General features: G+C 57.8%; 2 protein-coding genes and 1 long non-coding RNA gene across 3 annotated transcripts; all 3 read right to left on the reverse strand.

Annotated features, from left to right (window-relative positions):
* Positions 1-2,107: 2,107 nt before the first annotated feature.
* Positions 2,108-5,044, reverse strand: LOC109434615 (uncharacterized). The gene is made up of 2 exons (XR_012490546.1): positions 2,875-5,044; positions 2,108-2,415 (listed from the first exon to the last, which is right to left on the reverse strand). It is a non-coding gene; the product is annotated as an uncharacterized LOC109434615 (long non-coding RNA).
* Positions 5,045-5,227: 183 nt separating this feature from the next.
* Positions 5,228-10,314, reverse strand: COPS9 (COP9 signalosome subunit 9). Its single transcript, XM_019711716.2, has 3 exons — positions 10,158-10,314; positions 8,178-8,250; positions 5,228-5,525 (listed from the first exon to the last, which is right to left on the reverse strand). The coding sequence occupies exons 1-3, from the start codon at positions 10,218-10,220 to the stop codon at positions 5,488-5,490; spliced, it is 174 nt and encodes a 57-aa protein (XP_019567275.1). The 5' UTR covers positions 10,221-10,314; the 3' UTR covers positions 5,228-5,487.
* A 2,915-nt stretch (positions 10,315-13,229) lies between these two features.
* On the reverse strand, positions 13,230-14,819 carry OTOS (otospiralin). Its single transcript, XM_019711654.2, has 4 exons — positions 14,662-14,819; positions 14,318-14,407; positions 14,163-14,189; positions 13,230-13,508 (listed from the first exon to the last, which is right to left on the reverse strand). Exons 2-4 carry the CDS (start codon positions 14,388-14,390, stop codon positions 13,324-13,326), a joined length of 285 nt encoding a protein of 94 aa, XP_019567213.1. The 5' UTR covers positions 14,391-14,407; positions 14,662-14,819; the 3' UTR covers positions 13,230-13,323.
* Between the last annotated feature and the right edge of the window lie 3,150 nt (positions 14,820-17,969).

Genomic DNA, 17,969 nt, shown 5'->3' on the forward strand with positions numbered 1-17,969 from the left:
AAGACAAGCCGTCCCTCTACCCCAGTGCCCCTCACCACCACTAGGGACCCCTCACACACCCTCACGGCCACCCCACTGGCCTCCCGCCCTCCTGCCCAGGCCCTGCACACACCTGGGCCACTCGCCTCTGTCTCTCCTCCAGTCTGGGGCTCGCCTCCCGGGGTGTCTTCCGAGTGGGGCCTGCCCCACCCCCACCCCCGCCCTTGCACCTTTTACACTGCGTTTTCCCAGGCTCTTCATGTATTGTCCGGCCCCCAGAACTATGAGCCTGATCTCTGTGAGACATCCACACACACACACACACACCCACCCCCCACAAAGTAGACTCTATGTCAGATGAATAGGCATAAATGGGTCAGATAACAGCACCTACCTGTCTGCCTCTCACCTTTTCCATCCAGTGCCTCTGGGATCCCTCCAGGTCAACGGTCAAAGCTGCAGTTGGTTCTGTCCAGGGGTTGCAGACCGCCCCAGTATGCACACGCCAGCACTTCCTTCACTAACAAACATTTGTGTTGTTTCTATGGTTCTTTGCCATGAGGAAAGAAATGCAACCAATCCAGTTACAGTAAAGCTAGGTCAGAGGGCACAGGTACCTGCAGTCTCAACACTGCTGCCATCGTGCTTTCAGAGACAGTGACACATGTCCCTCCCCACCAGCAGGTGTCCCACCACTCGTTAAATGTTTGTCCCCTGGTAAGGTGATGTCTGGTTGCTTTACTGGCATTTTATCAACTTCTTGTGATTCTGAGTACCTTTAAACATTTGCTGGCTTTGGGTTGGTTCTTCTGTAAACTGTCTTTCCAGTATCCCGTCCCACTGCTTTCCAATGTGTCGCCTAGTTCCTGCCATTCTGTGTAAGCTCTTACCTGTCAGTGTGAACACCAGCCCTTTGTCTGTGATCTCGGTGTCCTGTCTTTGTCTCCTCCATGATCTCAGAGCAGAAAAACGCAGCCCTTGACCAGGGATGGGGTTCTGGCACCTCCCGTGCACCAAACACACAGCACATCGAGGACGTCAGGTTCCCTGCCCTGTGGGTGGGGTGGCACAGCTCTCACCCCAAGGCTGGCTCTACAAGGTCACGTGCGACTGATGTGAGAACCCCGATCTCTGGGACTTGGGACAGGACAAGAAATGCCAGGGCCGGCGGGGCTGGAAGTCCTCGGGCACGGAGGACACGGAAGACCCGTCACTGCCTACCTGCACAGCGCCTAGCGACCCGTTCCTCCTGCCCAAGGCCTGGTCGCCTTTGTCACTCCCCTTACACTCGCCAGAGTGGCCCCACCAACATCCGAGTTCTCAGGCCCTTCCAGCTCTGCTCTGGGGCCTGGCTGACCAGGGGTCTTTCTCTCAGGGAAGCCTCTGGGCCAGGATCCCCCCACCAATCTAATGAGCTGTGTGGCCATGGGCACCAGGGAGGGCTGCCACCTGGCCTGTTCCCTAAAGCAGGAATGGGAATTCTCTGGAGAGCGTGGGCATGCACCCCAGCTCTGGGAATACAGGCCACAGCCTGGCTCAGGCCCCTCACTGCCTCCACCTGGTCCCCAGACAGGGTTCGTGAGGCCAGGACATTTCTGGGGTGGGGGCAGGGGAGCGGTCTTGCTGGGCTGGGCCTGTCTGGCCTGTCCCTGCACGTCTTTGAACCGGGGGTCACTGCGCAGCATCTCTGTAGCAGGTGTGACTTGCGAGGACAAATGGGAGGCAAGGCTGTGAGCACCGTGCCCCAGCCTCTCCTGAGCTCCCGCTGGGCGGTAGCCATGGTCCTGGCCCCCCTGCCCGCGGCCTCCTGTGCCCAGCACCCCTCTGGCTGGTTTCTGCCTCGTCACACAGGCCCAGGACTCGGTCTTTTTCAGAGTCCCTTGCACACTGGATAGCTTGTCGTTCATTTACATTAAAAGACATTTACTGGGCACCTACTGTGTGTCCTCTGCCTGATTTCGGGGACGGAGGGACCAGTTGTCCCTCTAGCACACAGTCACCCTGAAAGTTAGCTGACTTCCTGGACACCACTGCTGCTGTCCCTCCAGCCTCCTCTGACTGCAGAGCACTCGCCATTTCCACGGAACCACACTGCCTATCACGACGCAGTGAGAAAGGCCATCAGAGCTGTATTTCTGAGTCGTTTATTCTGTGGCTTCGGGGGGTGACAATCACACAAACATGGGCACCTAAGAGATCTCTGAGCGTGGCTATAACCAGCCAGCGCTGACTCAGGCTGGGAGCCGGGCTAGACACAGGAAGACGAGGCCTGAAGGCGCTCGCAGTGACCACGGCTGCTCCTTCCGGAAGCCTGTCCCCGGGCAGGAACGAAGGCAGCTGTGCAGGGGACTCTGTCACCTTCACCCTTGCCACAGCCTGCATTCTGAGAGCCCTCGGTCCCGACAGTCAGAGGAAAGGCCAGGGCCTGCATGCCTCCTGCAGGACAAAGGTTTTTTGTGAGCACATTTTCTCAGCACTTTCTCGTCTTGGCTCCAAACAGAATTCACAGCAGTAAACTTTCTAAACTCAGTACCACTGCCTTTCAAATGTGACTGTTTTGGAAGTGTCCCTGTCCAGTCGCTCTGTTTGTCCCAGGACTCAGAGGCCTGTTCCCTCCCTAGCAGCTTCCTGAGCCCTGAGAAAGGCCGCAGGCATCTTCCCACTCAAACAAACCTGTGCAAAGGTGGAACGTGGGGTGAGCACTTCCCCGCCCAGGGACGAGCAACCTAAGGCGGGGAGAGCAGAAGGCTCCTTCCAAGGCCTCACTAAGTCCTCAAGCACAGCTTGAAACATCAAAACAACTTTATTCTATTACCTGCCCAACCCAAGGATTCAAGAACTGAACCCCATGACCCTCTGGTTTAGTAAAGGGCTCCCTTTCATCAGCATTCTCACCTCTCAGAACCTGGAGCTGAATGAGGCCCCAAAAACACTTGGTGTAGCAGGAAATATTCTCCAAACAACCCATCGCCGCCATCGAGTGCCGGTCAACCTTATAGAAAAGGCCCTTCCACACCCGAGGTTTGAATGGCTGCCACCTCCTCTCAGCCAGAAGCACGGCCACTACTGATTGGCCAGGGTGGGAAAGAGGGTAAGCCAATCAGAGGCCTTCCCAAGGCTGTGTGTGTGGGACACCCAGCCCCCAAAGGGGTGACACTGGGAGAGGTACAGATGGCTCTGCCAGAACCGTTTTCTGCTGGGAAGAAAGACCACTGGGCCAAAGAAGCCGTGGGCAGAGGGAGGCAAACAGGAGGCCTAAGGGCAGGGTCCAGGAGCCCTGGGGCCAGCTGTCCACTGTTTGCCTTTCCTTCCAGAGCCTTCCAGCAAATGCCTGTTCTTTCACTTCCAAGGATTCTAATGCGTTTCCTTCTTTTCTCATGGAAATGTCTTCTCCAAGCCCCAAGTCTCGAGTGCCCTCAGCCGATTCCTCTCCAAGTAGCTAGCCTGGCCTTCCTGATGTCCCACGGCCTGGCTGGCCCCAAGCCCATGGTCAGCGGTGGCATAACTTTCTTCCACAGCAGGCTTCCTGGATGTGGCGGAGACTGGCATACAGGGCTCTGGCACTGAGGCAGTGCAGGACAAAACGTGAGATTTTGTCAGTGTAAGTGGAAACAGATACTGACGATGGCCAGAGTTTTGGCAAAGGAGTCTGCGCAGACGGGAGGTCAGTGAAGCAGCTGTCTGCGGAGGGACGCATGGTTCCGAGGTGATGGCCAAGTCACAGGCACGTGAGGGAAAAGGTGGGAAGTCTGTCCGTGGCCTCATGGCACTGAGCAAGCGGCAATGACTGAAATCCCAAGGCCAACAGAGAGCCTGCTGGCCTCAGTCTGGGAAGGACATGCCAGCTCTTCATCCAGCCACGTGCCCCTGGGTGGCAGCACCAGCTCTCCCTCACTTTGGATCACTCTTTCCTGCTGGAGACCAGACGTCCAGGAACTCAAAGGCACCTCAAGGACCAGGAGCCTTGTTTCCCAGTGAGGAAACGGAGGCCCGAGGAAGGAAGCTGGCTCGGCAGGACCACACAGCTCCCTGGAGACGTGCTGCACACGGGGACAAACGTGGGGCCACTGGCTGCCTGAGCTGCACTCAGCCCAGTGCCAGCCCCGCGGACTCTGCTGTGAACCTCACCTGACCGTGACCAGCTCCCCGCAGACCTTCCTGGGCCTGTTTTGTGAGCCCTTGGAAACAGTAAAGCCTGCTCGTGAACCAACCTTGAGCACAGCACCGCTCTCTAAAACCAGACCGTGCGCTCGCCTGCTGGAAACCCTGTCACAGGCCAGTAGGTCTGGGCTGCGAGCCCGACACAGAGCAACGAGCCCAGGGCAGTGCTTCAGATGAAAGGACCAGTACATGCTTATCCTTCGTCTTTCAAAGGACGCTGGACTGACGCTGCCTTTATCAGCAGGGGAACCCCAGGAGACGACTGTTCTCCCCCATCACCCGGGAAATCCTGCGGGGCAACTGTTCCCCGCCGTCACCTAGGGAACCCTGTGGGACTGTTCCCTGCCATCACCCAGGAAACCCTGCGGGGCGCCTGTTCTCCCGTCACCTAGGGAACCCTGTGGGACGACTGCTCTCCGGGACCATCGAGGCAATGCCACCAGTGAGCTCATGGTGTATCCTCACGTATCCTGAGTCACCTACCAAGTGGCTCTGCCTGACTGGGGTATGGGGACTGCTGAGTCCCATGGCTTGGGCATGTCTTGGTGAAGAAACAATCTTCACCTTGAGGTTGACTTGAAATAATAATCTTAATTTTTACAGCCATTATCCATTGCTGAGCTGGACCAACAAGAAACAAAAAGAACCAACGAAACGTAATCCCCTCAGACGTTACATTCTCCGTTGACATGGGGCCACGCACACGCTTTGCATGTGCAGGTGTCTCTCCGAGATGTTCCCCTCACCATCCTGACTCCTCGGGCCGCAGTTGTGGCGAGGGGAGCTGCCCCGATGTTGAGGCGGGAGGAAAACGCGAGGCCCCACTGTACTGAGGGGACAGGTCGCATGGGCCCAGGACTGCCTGCATGACTGCCTGCTCGGGTCTCGCACCAACACCCCCTTAACAAACCTGAGCCCTCGGTCCCCCGCACGCACGGCACGCCGGGAAAACGTGTGCAGTGTTTCTGTGTCGGCCAACGTGTCCCTCTCCACATGCTGACCCCACGTGAGCGCACTGATGCACAAAGGGGCTTTCAGGGATTGTCACGTTCACTCAAAACCGCAAGAATTAAAATTACCCTGCAAGTGACGACATTGCTTATTTTTAATTGAGTTCAGGACAAAAGCTGGTCACATTCGGAGACGCACAGGCCTCACCCAGACAGTTGGAAGCGCCCTCCCCTCCCTCCCCTTCCCTCCCCTCCCCTCCCTCCCTTCCCTGCACAGCCACCTCCCGATTTCAGGTGGTGCCCACAGCTCTTCAGAGCCACCTTCCAAACTGTCTGCGGCGACCCGCTCCAGCACCAGGTGACAAAGGCGTGAGCACACGCACCAGCGGGTAGCAGCTCACTGGATATCATCATCATCGAAGAGGTCTTCAAAGTCTACACGAATGAACAAGAGCACGCGTTAATGGCACAGAAGGCAAACAGTGAAGAAAAGAACTGCAAAATGAATTGTGTGGTCATTCAAAAGAGAGGAAAGACACAAAACAATCTAATTAAACGAAAGGCTTCTCCCAGAACAGGCTCGATTTTATCCCACCCGGGGCTCACAGGTACTGTCCACGGGGACAGCGTTGCCTAGAACGCGTCCTCCTTCTATTTAGACAACAGCGTTGAGACAGTGCGTGCAAGGCGTGTTCGCGCCACGTGGGGCCACCTCGCAGCCACAACTGAGCACCGTGACACGGCAGCACCCTTACCTGCGGGCGCAGCACCGCCACGCCCGCTGTGGCGACTGCAGGTGAAAGGCACCCCCCCCACCCCATCCCAGCACTCGCACGGTGAGAAGGAAAATGCGGGGTGGAGAAAAGCAGTGGAAGGCCTGAGTCACGTGAGAACGACTCCCCTAAAGGAGAGTGACCCGTCTCAAGCTTGAGCAACACAGTGTAAGCCCTGCTCCTACTGGAAGAAATGCCAGGAGCTGACAGCGCAGCACTCGCTGGGTGGGCAAAGTCATGGTCATTGTGTCCTTCCACTCACCTCCTCGTTTCCTGACTTCCCGCCCAGACACGCATTACTTACACGACGGGAAAAGAGAAGCTGGAAAGCCCACCCATTCATCCAACTGCACTGAAATGTGCAGTATGACAACTAGGAAGGGGCGGGAACGTGAGGCAGCCCCACTCGCGTCACTGCTAGTTCACGAGGAAGGCAGTGGGTGTCCCAGTGTCCCCAGCCACGCGGGCACAGTCAGTCCCACCAATGCGCCAGTCTCACGGCCTCACCGCCTGACCTGCTGGCCGTCCTGCAGCTCTGAGCACTCACCTCCCCACCCCCAGCTGTAGCTAACCCCGCAGGCCCTTCACACCCCTGCTGAGGTGTGAGCTCCTAGAAACAAGGCATCCACCTTTGTCAGAGCTCCTGTCACACACGGTCCCTGCCTGTGCCGTCTAATGCCCCACTACTTTGTAAAGCACAGCGAGTGAAGGGGGCAGGGGCCAGTCACGGTGAGAGCCCCACTGCCCAGGGTCCAGGCCAGCGGAACTCTGTTCCCTGAGTAAGACTCAGAAGCCCCATCTAAGGTCCACGCGGCTTTCTCTCAGTAAACGGCTTCCTGAACGCGGGCCGGTCACACCCTGATGGGCAGCGGTCACACCCTGATGGGCAGCGTGCGCCTCCTGAGCTGCCGGCGGGCGCCCCACGTGGACACAGAGCCCTCCTGTGCTCCTCCCTTTCCAGCCCGACTCGGGGAGAAAGGGCCCCAACTGGCTCGTGCTGCCAAACGCACACTTGGCAGGTCAGCCGAGCCCATCACAGAGGCTTTCTCGTCAGAACTAAAGGGCTGTTTTTGGAAATCACGTGAACTTGAACACGAGGACACACCAATCGTCTCTAAATCCATGGCTGGCACAGGATGAGTCGGGTTTTGAAGGAAATCATCGCCATGTGTGCGTGGGTGGTGCGGGATCAGGGGTCTCAGCACCCTGCCTAGGGGTAGGGAGCTGCGCTTCCACACAGGCAGCTCAGCAGAGGACGGTGCCTTTGCACAATTTCCCCCACACACCCTCTGGCTTACAGAATTTAGAGAAATGCTACTCAGTTCTCAAGGCTCTGCTCACGTCACTGCCCCAGTTCTGAGAGGAGCTGGTGGCAGACAGGATGGCGCTTCAGGGGGTGGCCGGGCTCCCCAGGCAGACTGCACTTAACCACGCAGCCTGGCTTCTCCTCTTAGGCAACACCCAGCTGAAAGGAGCCCGATAAAATAACCGGGACTCAGGCAGCCAAGGCTCTTTGGTACTCTGAAAACGAACATGGCAACGTAACACCCTAGCTGGCACTAACTGTAGTGACAAAGTTCTTCGCAGTAGCAGGCCCCTCGGGTTAAAGGGCAACAAAGGGAGAAACAGCAGTCAGTGCGCCTCAGAAAACGACCCTGTGCTGCTCTGACGACTCAAACCCTCAGGAAGGATTAATAGAATCTGTAGGAACATGGTCTTCAGAAACTCGAAGAGACCAAGAAAAACACGTCCTCTGACACACGAGGATTTCATGTAAAGTCACCTGCTGCTTACTTGGTAAAACTCCACACACATTTTGGGTAACTGAAGGTCTGAAACACGAATGGCCCTGGTTTCAGAGGAAGGAGGGGGTAAAGCTGCAAAGGCAGCGTGGGGACAGGAACCCAGTGGACAGCAGGGAAAGGAGAGAAACCAGCCGTCAGGAGCGAACGGGCATGCGACGCCAGACGGGGTCCCCATGCCCATGTCTAGCATCGTGGGCCACGGCCCAGACATGACCACGGCTTCAGGCATCCAAAAGCGTGTCTACGGCTCACACTCAGTGCCCAGAATGTAAGACTGGGAGCAATTTTATGCTATTTTTATCTCCTGAAAAACAGGGCTGGCTGCCAGTGCTAACAGCCCCTGCTGTCATTTTATATAAACTGTACTGTGTTCCGAGAACAGCACCGGATCTGGGCTTTACTGTTCTACGATCCAAGTCATCCGTGTCACAAGGTTGCTCACGGCACAGCCTGCAGAAGAGATGCTCAGATGAAAACTGGCACACACACCCCGCCCCCCGCACCCTTACCGTTGAAAAAGTCTGCGTGCACTGCCTTCTCGTTGGCTGCCAAGTCCATCAGGAGGCCGGTGCTGCCTCCTGCCTGCGGAAGGGAAAGGTGAGGCTGTCAGCAGCGTTTTCCGCGCGAATGGGTGGTAAGTGCCTTACAGGCTCCACACCACCATGCAGGAGGAAGGCAAGGGGCAGAGAAGTGCCCAGGACAGAGTCAAAACTTAGCTCCAGGCGAAACGTGGGAGGGGTGGGAAGGCGGCGTTCCCGGGAATCACTGCAGGTCTCCTCGGGCCTTACATGCCTAGATTCCTCTTTGCCCTTTAGATGGAGCCCTGCCATGCCCTGAACACCACTTCTCCATAAACCTCCAGTGGAGGTCCCAGTTCCCTGTGGGACGTTGCCACAGAGGCCGCAAATGCGCAAAACTGAGCCTGCTGACCCCTCTGCTCTGGACGGCTCCCTGCTCCTTCCAAAAACTAAACCATTTCCCTTGGGAACTGACCTGCTGAATGGTTCATGAGTGGGTGCCATCACAGGACCTCCCAGTGCCACAACAGTAAAACCACACTACGACCAAAGCTGGGCACTCTGGTGAGCTCAGGCCCTGGAGGGAGTCTTAGAGTGACACGGTGAGGTCTGAGGTCGGAGCAGACGGCCCGGCACCCTGTCCTGCTGCCCCCAGGCCCTGCTGCAGCCCTGCCTGCCGACATCCCCAAGGCTGGCTGTTGCACCTTTTCCAGGCTCTCAAGTAGGTGAGTGTGCCCCATGTCCCCTGAATAGCTGCTCTCAGTTACCCCAGGATTCTCCAGCTGCCGCGTCTCTTCTCAGCCTCCGTGGGCTTTCTGCACCACCAGTGAGCCATGCAGACTCGGCCGCTGGTACACTGTGTGCAGTGTGTCCCTGCGTCCATCTGCAGGTGTTGTCTTCATTCAGATCCTCCCGTCTCTCCTGGTCCTGGAGCTCTCAGTCCCCCCTGTAACTCCCTCCAGTGGCCGCCCACATAGCGACTTCAACAAGCCCAGCAGCCAGCGCTGGTGGAAGTGCTGAGCGGGGTGCAGACCACCCATCCCAGCAGGGCTACCGGCCACTTCATGACGGGCCCGCCACCCTCTCTGGCTCCTCCCTCTCCTGTCCCCCAGGCACCTGAAGGACCCCCGTGTTAAACGACATGACACTCCTGCCCCTTAGACCCCTTTGGGCTGCCTGCCAGGCCTTCCTGCTCCACCCTCTTTTGCTAGGGGAACAGCAGCACGACCTTGCACATCTGCCCCGCTCAGCAGCCCTCCGAGGCTTTTGCTGGGCGCCTCCAACCTCCTACGACCCTTGGCATCTGCGGTCAGCCTCCCCGTCACAGCGTGACCTGCAGGCGCTCAGGGCCTGGGTCTGTGCCCGCCCGGCTTTGAGAAAGAGAAAACGAGGCCGTGACATCGGGAGTGGGCCTGACACTGGTGCTGTGCCGGCCCTGCAGTCCCAGCGCAGACAAAACCTCGCTGTGACCACGACGGGGAGGAAAACGCGAGGCCACTTCACACCTTTGTAACCGCGGGAGAGAAGGCGGCCACTGAGCCCGACGTCACACGAATGTGCAGCCACGTACATGCCCCGCCCCTGGCCCCGCCCCCGCCCCAGGCTCCGCCCCCGCCCCCCGCCCCGGGCCCGTGCAGACGACGCGGCACGACGCCCCCCGGGACGGGACGCGCCCCCCGACCCGCGCACGCAGAGCTCGCCCCCCCCCCCCCACCCGCCACGAGCGCAAACCTCCCCTCCCGCCCCACGCGCGCCCGCGGCCTCCGTCACGCAGGCGCCCCAGCGGCCTCGGAGCGCGCGGCGACTCCCGGCGACGCCGACCCCGCGCCTCACGGTCCCGCCCTCTCACCGGGTTCTCGGGACCCGGATTCGGCGTAGGTTTGGGCTGAGAACCGTCGGGAAGAGGACGCGGGCCGCAGCCTGCCCTCCCCGACAGCCCGGCCCCCGCCGGCCCGCAGCCTCCCGCCTCACCTCGTCCAGGTCCACGTAGGGCCCGGCGCCCTCGGGGAACATCTCGTCCACCGCCGGCTTCATCTCCTGCCCGCGGCGCTGCAGGCGTCCCTGGCTGACTTCCGGCCCAGCGGCCGCCGCTTCCGCTGTGCGCTCAGCCGCGGCAGGTCTATACGCCGGAGCGTCGCCGACTCTATGGTTTTTTCCCCCCCTCCCCCACCTTTCTCTGGCAGGTCTAGACCCAGGAGGACCGCCGACTCTATGCTTTCCTCTGGCCTTTGGTTTGGACCCACAGGACTGGCTCTGGTCCCAGCTGAGGTGCACGGGGTTTCCCGCCTGCTTGTCAGGCACAAGGGGAACTGCTCGGCGACTTATTGGTGGCCCATAGCCACAGACAATTCCGCCCAAAGGGCCTGGCACAGAAAGGTGCCCAAGAAATTCTCATTAAAGAGTGTGAATGGTCAGCAGAGTGAAGAGGCAATCCACAGGAGAGGAGGAAATATTTGCGAATCATAAATCTGAGAAGGGGTCAATGCCCAGAATGTATAGAGAACTAAAATCCAACAACAACAACGATAAGAGCCAGATGCAAAAAGGAGCAAAGACTTGAATTAGGACATTTCTCCAAAGACACACGAATGGTAAACAAGCCCATGAAAAGCTGCTCAACGTCACTGACCAGGAAACTGCAAATCAAAACCCAATGAGATGCCACCTCACACCCATCAGGATAAAAGCCTCCAGAAAATCACAAGTATTGGGGAGGATGTGGGGAAATTGGAACCCCTGTGCACTGTTGTGGGACCCAAACATGGTGCATCCGCTGTGGAACACACTGTGGCAGTTCCTCAGGAATTAAACATAGAACTACCATGTGCTCCAGCAATCCCACTTCTGGATTTATACCCCAAATTGAAAGCAGGGTCTTAAAGAGAGAATTTTCGTACCCGTGTTCACAGTATAATTCACAGCAGCTTAAACGTGGAAACAACTGGGGTATCTATCCATCAACAGACTGTAATCCCCTGGCCATCGGGCCAGCAGTGACCGTGGCAGGGATGGGACGATGGTGGCCATGCTTGCACTTGTTGGTGGCGAGATGTTCAACAGTGGAGTGTTGAGGGGTAAAGGGGGCTGAGAACATGGGCAGGAAGTGGAGAGGTCCCCCACAAGGTCTGACCACAAGAGGGGGTGCATAGAAGAGAACTGAACCTGCTGTGTGCTGCGATGAACAGGGAGGGGTTCCTGCCAAATCTGAGTCCTAAACACTGGAGTGAGGTGCCCCAGGGAGCTGCAAGGTAGGCAGCCTGTTACCTAGTGGGCGTGGGGTCTGAGGGGGACGTGGGGGTGGAGGCTTCGTCCTCTGAGAAAAGAGGGAGGGGCAGCTGGGCCTTTAAAGACACATAAATGCAGCCCAGCTGTGTGTCCCGGGGCAGCTATGGGGTGCTGCTGACCCCTGAGATGGGACATAGTTCTGGCCAGAGCACCATGGGGTCTGCCCAGGAAGGCACCCAGGATTAGGGTCTTTCCGAGCAGCCTACAGAGAGACAGAGGGGGCCACCATTCTTTAATGCTTGCCCTAACTGGGGCCATGAACATCTGGGTAGAACGTAAATGTACACACACACACACACACACACACACACACACACACACACACGTCACTACCGGGGAAATCCAGCTGCCAAGAGCATCTTTTCTCTGGTGTGATGGATCGAGACCCAGTTGTCCCCAGTGGGAACTTATGACCAAACCTCATGTCTAGCTGTTACATGCATCAGGAATTTTTTTTCTCTCAAAAAATGCAGCTAATTCACAGGAACCAAATTCAAACCAGTTCAAGGGAGGGAAAGAGACACAGAATGTATGGGCTTCCCCAAAACAATTGGTTAGTCTTCTTCTTGAGAATTTAACCAGGGGCACAGGGAGAGAACCCACCAGGTGGTGACAGGAGGTGGAGGTGAGAGGGCAGCAAGCCTGTGGCGGGCTGGGGTGAGGGGGGTGACCACAGGAGGGGCGAGCCCTGCTGCTCTGGGCACTGCGGCAACCTCCCCCTTTCCAGGGCCCTCACACCCCTGCTGGGCTCTGTGCCTGGGTCCCAGGAAATACCCCCCAAGACACTGTTGCTCTGAGAATTCTCACAGTTACATGCCCTACTGCTTGAGATAACTTGAGTCTTGCTCTGAGCAGCAGAAATTGCCTCCCTCATCACAAAGGACTGCCTACCAAGCCTCCCGGACGGATTTGCAGGACCAAATCCAGCACCTTCTCCTATTTCCTCCCAGATAGAACGGGTAACACACAAGTTTCACAAAGCCCTACGTATTTCTTGTTATGTGTGACAGTTTCTGTAGCTAGACATTAGCACACATACCGGTATCTATAGTGAAATACATCGTACTTTCTATTATTTTATTGTAATAGAAAATCTGGTTGCAGCCCATTAGTTTCTTCCATCTGACAGGGTGTGACCTGCAGGGTCTCCAGCTTGCACACCTGCCTGCGAGGGCTCACCATCTGCACTGCAGGTGTCCCCGTAGGAGAGTCTGGTCCCTGAGACGCCGTCCATGCTGCCTGTCCTCTCCCTCCAGAGAGCACAGGGTGGGTGGACCTAGTGCTCCCAGGGCCCTGACCCTTCCACACAGATGGAGCCCCTGTTGCCTGGTGTAAACCGCCCTCAGCAGAGTGTGAGGGGGGCTGTCCAGGCAGGGCCTGCCCAGGAGTGGCCGCTGCGGGTCTGGCTGCTGTCCAGCTTAGTGGCTAAGGGCAGGGGCTCCGGGGTGAAGCTGCCTGGATGGGCCTGGGTCCATCAACAGCTCAGCCAGTTACCGGGTGTCTCTGCCTCAGTTCCCCCACCCACACTTGGGAGGATCTGCAGCACCACTCCTAGGGTCAGGGTGAGGATGAGATGACGGGGGACACAAAGCAGCCAGTCCTGAGCCAGAGCTGCTGTGTCTTCTGTGGACAGAAGCTGTGCACATGCTTATCAAAGAAGTGCTCGCTAATGGTCAAAGGAGCAGCTTCCTGGGCCGAAGGAGAAGGGAAGTGGGTCCTGAGTGGAGCTGTCTCTTGAAAGAAAAGCACAAACGTGTGTTGTGCATTTTAAGGCAGGAGTTTATTGAGCTGAGGCCAGACCCAAATCCCCCCGGGGTCCCTGTCTGCCCCAGGGCGCCAGGCTGGGGACCTGTCAGTCCTCCTGATAGGGGACATGGAAGCCCAGGGTGTTCCCCAGGGGGAAGTGAGCAAAGAAGGTGCGGGCCATGTCCTCGATCTGGGGGTAGGCCCCCAGCGTCTGGAAGAAGTACACGTAGTTCCAGAAGTCAGACGTGGAGAAAGGCCAGTAGGGCATGGCCGGCAGCTCGGCGTAGGGGTCTGAAAGACACGGCAGCCGGCCTCAGGGCTCTGCCACTCCTCCTGCCCCCTGGCTGCCCCACGGAGGCCTCAGGCAGGTGGAGGTGCTCAGCAGAGCCTTGGCTGGGAGTGCAGCTAGGCCACCCCAGGTCCTCCCGGAAGCACCCTGGAGCCTGGTTATTGGAGCAGCTATGGGGGATGACCCAGGCCCTGCCCCTCGGACTCCTGGTGTGGGGGACAGAGGAGGAGGAGGAGAAGGTGGGGAAAGTCTGGCCTTTGCCCTGGAGATGCTGAGCAGGGAGGGAGTGCTGTGGGGGGGACGTGGGGCTGTCCTAGTGGGATTTCAAAGGAGACCACAGTCCCCAGCCCTGGAGCCTGTGTGTTACTGCACCAAGCTAGAACTCTGGGTCCGAGGGTAGGAATGTCAGTGTCCTCAGGGGCTCGGAGGGTCCCAACACCATGCAGAGCCCCAAGTGCCCCCTATCTGATGTGTCCCCCGGGGCCTGGAGGGCAGGGCCTGGGAAAGAGACGCCAGTCCCTCTGCCCGCACAGCTGGGCCTGGAGTGGACCCTGGGTCCCCTTCAGCTGCTCGGAATAAGAAGCAGCTCCCACCCAGTCCCTCTCCGTCCCCCACCCCCACCAGACAAGAGAAGAAATGGGAGGAAGATACAATACCTCCCTCCTCCTGCACAGGCTTGGCCCCTGCAAAGCAAGAGGAGAGCAGTCACCCAGGAGAACCCCCGGGGGCGGTCCCACCACACATCAGCTGCCCTGGTGGCAGGGGGACTACGAGCAGAGGGGAGCACGCAGGAGGACGGGGAGCCTCTCACCTGCCAAAGGCACCAGCAGGAGGCAGAGGGTCACTCCATGCAGCAGGAAGGTTTTCATCTTCCTCAGACGCATCCCCACTGACGGGCTGACTGCAGCAGGAGTAATCCAGAGGGTGAGACCACCCACCCGTCAGTGCCCCAGCTTCTTCCCGCCACCCCCAAAGTGGACAACTCCCGGGAAAACAGCTCTGGTGAAAAGACAACTTCTTAGTATTTTCACCACAGTTTCAATTTCAGTGCCTTCAAAGTATTATTCTGAGGCTAAACCCTGCGTTGCTCTGGCTCTGTTTAATTTCAACAATTTAAGAAACCGCACCTCCATCTGCTGCCCTCCCCGAGGTTACCTGGCCACCTCGCTCTGCTCCTGTCGCTCAGCCTCAGTCTCGCGGCTGATGGTCGCCTGCTGCCAGCACACAGGCTCCGCTTTATAAACACCAGGACAAGGACGGACGTCACCTACGTGAACCGTCAAACTGAATATTTCATCCCCCGCCAGAGGACCCGGGGCTTGTGTGACGCTGCTGGCAGCGGAACTGCACGAGTCCACGTTTGGGAATCTGATCCAAAGATCAAATTGGAGAAAAACATCTTTCTCAGGCGACTTCTAAGATTTGTAGGACTGAATTCAACACTGGGACTTGAAATAAACCCATTTCCTCTCCCCCGGGAGAGAAAAATGGTCTAAGTCTGATACTGAGGCTGAGATCTGGGCAATCACAGAGCTGCCCGGCCAGGCAGGCAGGACGGGACCCGGGGAGCCCCTGGCAGCCCCAGAATGTGCCCTGGCCAACAGGACCCCGCTGAGCAGTCGCAGGCAGGAAGGGGGAGGGCTCAGCCCGACTGCATCTCAGACCAGAGCCTTCCTGCTTACAGCACAGTCATGAGTCTCTGTCGCAGGCAAGGCAGCTCTTCCAGGTCCCCAGGACACCATCTGCAACACCAAGGGTCTCTGCACATCAGGCCACTCTGATTACAGCCCTGACAGTAGCCACGCCCCATGGCCCTGCCCCAAGAGGTCCCATGCTCGGGAACCAGGGCCATGTCCAGGGCAGCAGTCCCCAGGCTTAGTGCGGTCACCACAGGGGGCTCCAAGGCTGAGGGGACCTCCTCACCCACATGTTCCCCACAGCTGAGGTACACGGCATGTCGCCTGGGGGACACGTTGAGGGGTGGAGAGCGGGTCTCAGGTGACAGATTCATCCAGCACACACCCTGGGCTCCCCAAGCCTCTGGGTCTTTCTAGGGACAAGTTCTGGCCCTCAGCTTCCTTCTGCGTCAGCAACCTTCACGCAAACAGGGAAAGCCAGTGCTTGTCACCCCGTGAACCCAGGATCTCTGCCAAGTGGGCCCAGCCCCACTCCTCGGGCCAACCCAGAATTACAGCACCTCTACCCCAGCCCACCCCGTATCTGTTCCCTGGGCTTCTGCTGACATAAATGGGCATATGTGGTACGTCCTGGGGTCACACCTAAACTTCAGGGTCTGGTCATAGGTGTGGAAGCCGAGGCATGATGTGCTTGGTCCTGAGGGAGCCAGCAGCCCCTCACCAGACGGGTACTACTGGGGACACCAGACAGTGTCTTCAGGCAAGGGTGACAAACCCCCCCAGACTGGGAGGAAGGACGGCTTCTCCTGGCAAAGGAGTCTCAGCGGAATTTAGGGGTTCAGATCCCCAGCTTCAGTTCAGCTGAAGTCGTCAGTTCAGTGGCCACCTGCCAGATTAGGCTTTGGGCTTTATTTTCAGAAATCTGGATCCCATGCCTATAAGAAATAATGAATTCTATGAAGGCCGTTGTGTCGGGGTCCCCAAGACCACCCCAGGCTCGCCAGGACTCCCACGACGTACAGCTGGGATTCATGACAGATGGTGCAAAGCACACGGAAGGGAAGAGGCTCACGGGGAGAAGTCGGGACCGGGCGTGAGCTCCCAGAGCCCTTTCCCCGTGGAGCTAATTCCCCGCCACCAGTTGTGATGACACACCTGAGGCCCGGGAAAGCCCGTTAGAGACACAGCACCCAGGGTTATGGGGCTGGTCAGGGTACCCTCTGCCTGGGGCAGATTCCAGGCTCCCGGGGGTGGGGGGAGCGGTGCTGGGCGTGAACCCACTTTGCACAAACGTTTAGGTGCAGCAGGGCCCTCTTATCCATGACAAACTGGGGACCCTCTGAAGTCCGAGTTCCCCGATGCCAGGCAAAGGCGACCTGGCAGGCGGCCTGCTTGTTGACCCTTTCCTGCACAGCATAGAAGTTTCTGGTTCCTTATCTGCCCCGGGCTGGGACTTTTAAGCTCTGAGCTCATCGCTTTCTTTTCCCAAATTCCCAGCACATCTAGAAGCTGCCAGTCAACCCCATGGTTCTTACTCCCTGTTTCCACTAAGCGGCCAAGGCATCAGCTGCCTGGTCACCCAAGCCTCCCCTTCTGTTGGTTCTTGGCTCCGTGACCCTAATTTGCACTTTGTGCCATGGACTGTGGCACCCCTTGACCACTGCAAATGGCACCATTAATGTCAAGCCAGAGAGACAACTCCTGCTTCTGTCCTGAACACGCTAATCCCCTTCGCCCTCTCCTGGCTCCAGGTCTCCACCTGATGGGGCCACGAGGCTGGCTTTGGGACACGGGTTTGTTGTAGAAACACCTGTGCAGTGGGGAGGGGGCTGGAAGGGCGAGTGGGAAGGGCCCCGCATGGCTGGCTGGCTATGGAGGCACAGCCCAGCGTGGTGGGGACCTGGGACCCCCAGAGTTCAGTAGGAGAGCTGAGCAGGCCGTGGAGGAGAGGAGGCCGGCTGGGTCCTGCCACCGCCCATCGCCACACCAGACAGTAATGGCTCATTGTCCGTCCTTACAACCCCATGTCTGAAGATGATATGCAAGCGTCCCTATGATGTTAGGGGGGAAATAAAGTTACACGTACTGTATCTTTATAACTATTCCCCAGTAAAGAACTCTAGCTGGAAAAATGAGTAATGAGCAACGATGGTGTTGGGTACTAGAGCTATGGACATATAAAGTTTTTTTTCTTCTCTCTGGGTATATATACTTTCCTTAATTTATTAGTTTTATGTATGGAAAAAACTTTTAAAAAGTCACCACCAATAGCTCCCTGTTACTTAGCATTCTGCTTTGCCGTTCTGGGTTGACCTCCTAGGTCTTCCATGGCCACGCTGCCACCCCCATGTCCACCCCACTACTTTCTTCTTTCCTGAGTCCTTCAAGCCACCCTCCCTTGCTGGCCTGTGTTCAGACTTTCCCTGGCCCCACCTGGAGAGCCCCACCTGGAGGTCCGCTCCTCTGTCCCCTAGAGGACGACCCCTTCACCCCCCCCCACCCAACAGCCCTCCTGGAATGCCCCTGCTGTCTCCACAGACACAGCCGTGTATTGTTCTTGTTCAGTGGGGTCCCTAGAGCCTGTTGAAATGCAGGCTCGGATTCAGCAGGTTGGGGAGAGAGCTTCCTAACAAGCTCCCAGGAGATAGATGCCTGGGCTGCTGGCCCCCAGAGCACACTTAGGGTATCGAGGCACAGGCAGGTGTCAGAATCACCTAGGGGACATGTTAGACTGCAGAGTCCTGGGCCTCACTCCTCAGAGCTCAGGGGTGGGCCTGGGACTCTGCATTTCTGTCATGTTACCAGAGCTGCTGAGCAGGTCCAAGA

This window comes from Rhinolophus sinicus, linkage group LG01 (assembly GCF_036562045.2).
Source record: "Rhinolophus sinicus isolate RSC01 linkage group LG01, ASM3656204v1, whole genome shotgun sequence".
Classification (NCBI taxonomy): domain Eukaryota; kingdom Metazoa; phylum Chordata; class Mammalia; order Chiroptera; family Rhinolophidae; genus Rhinolophus; species Rhinolophus sinicus.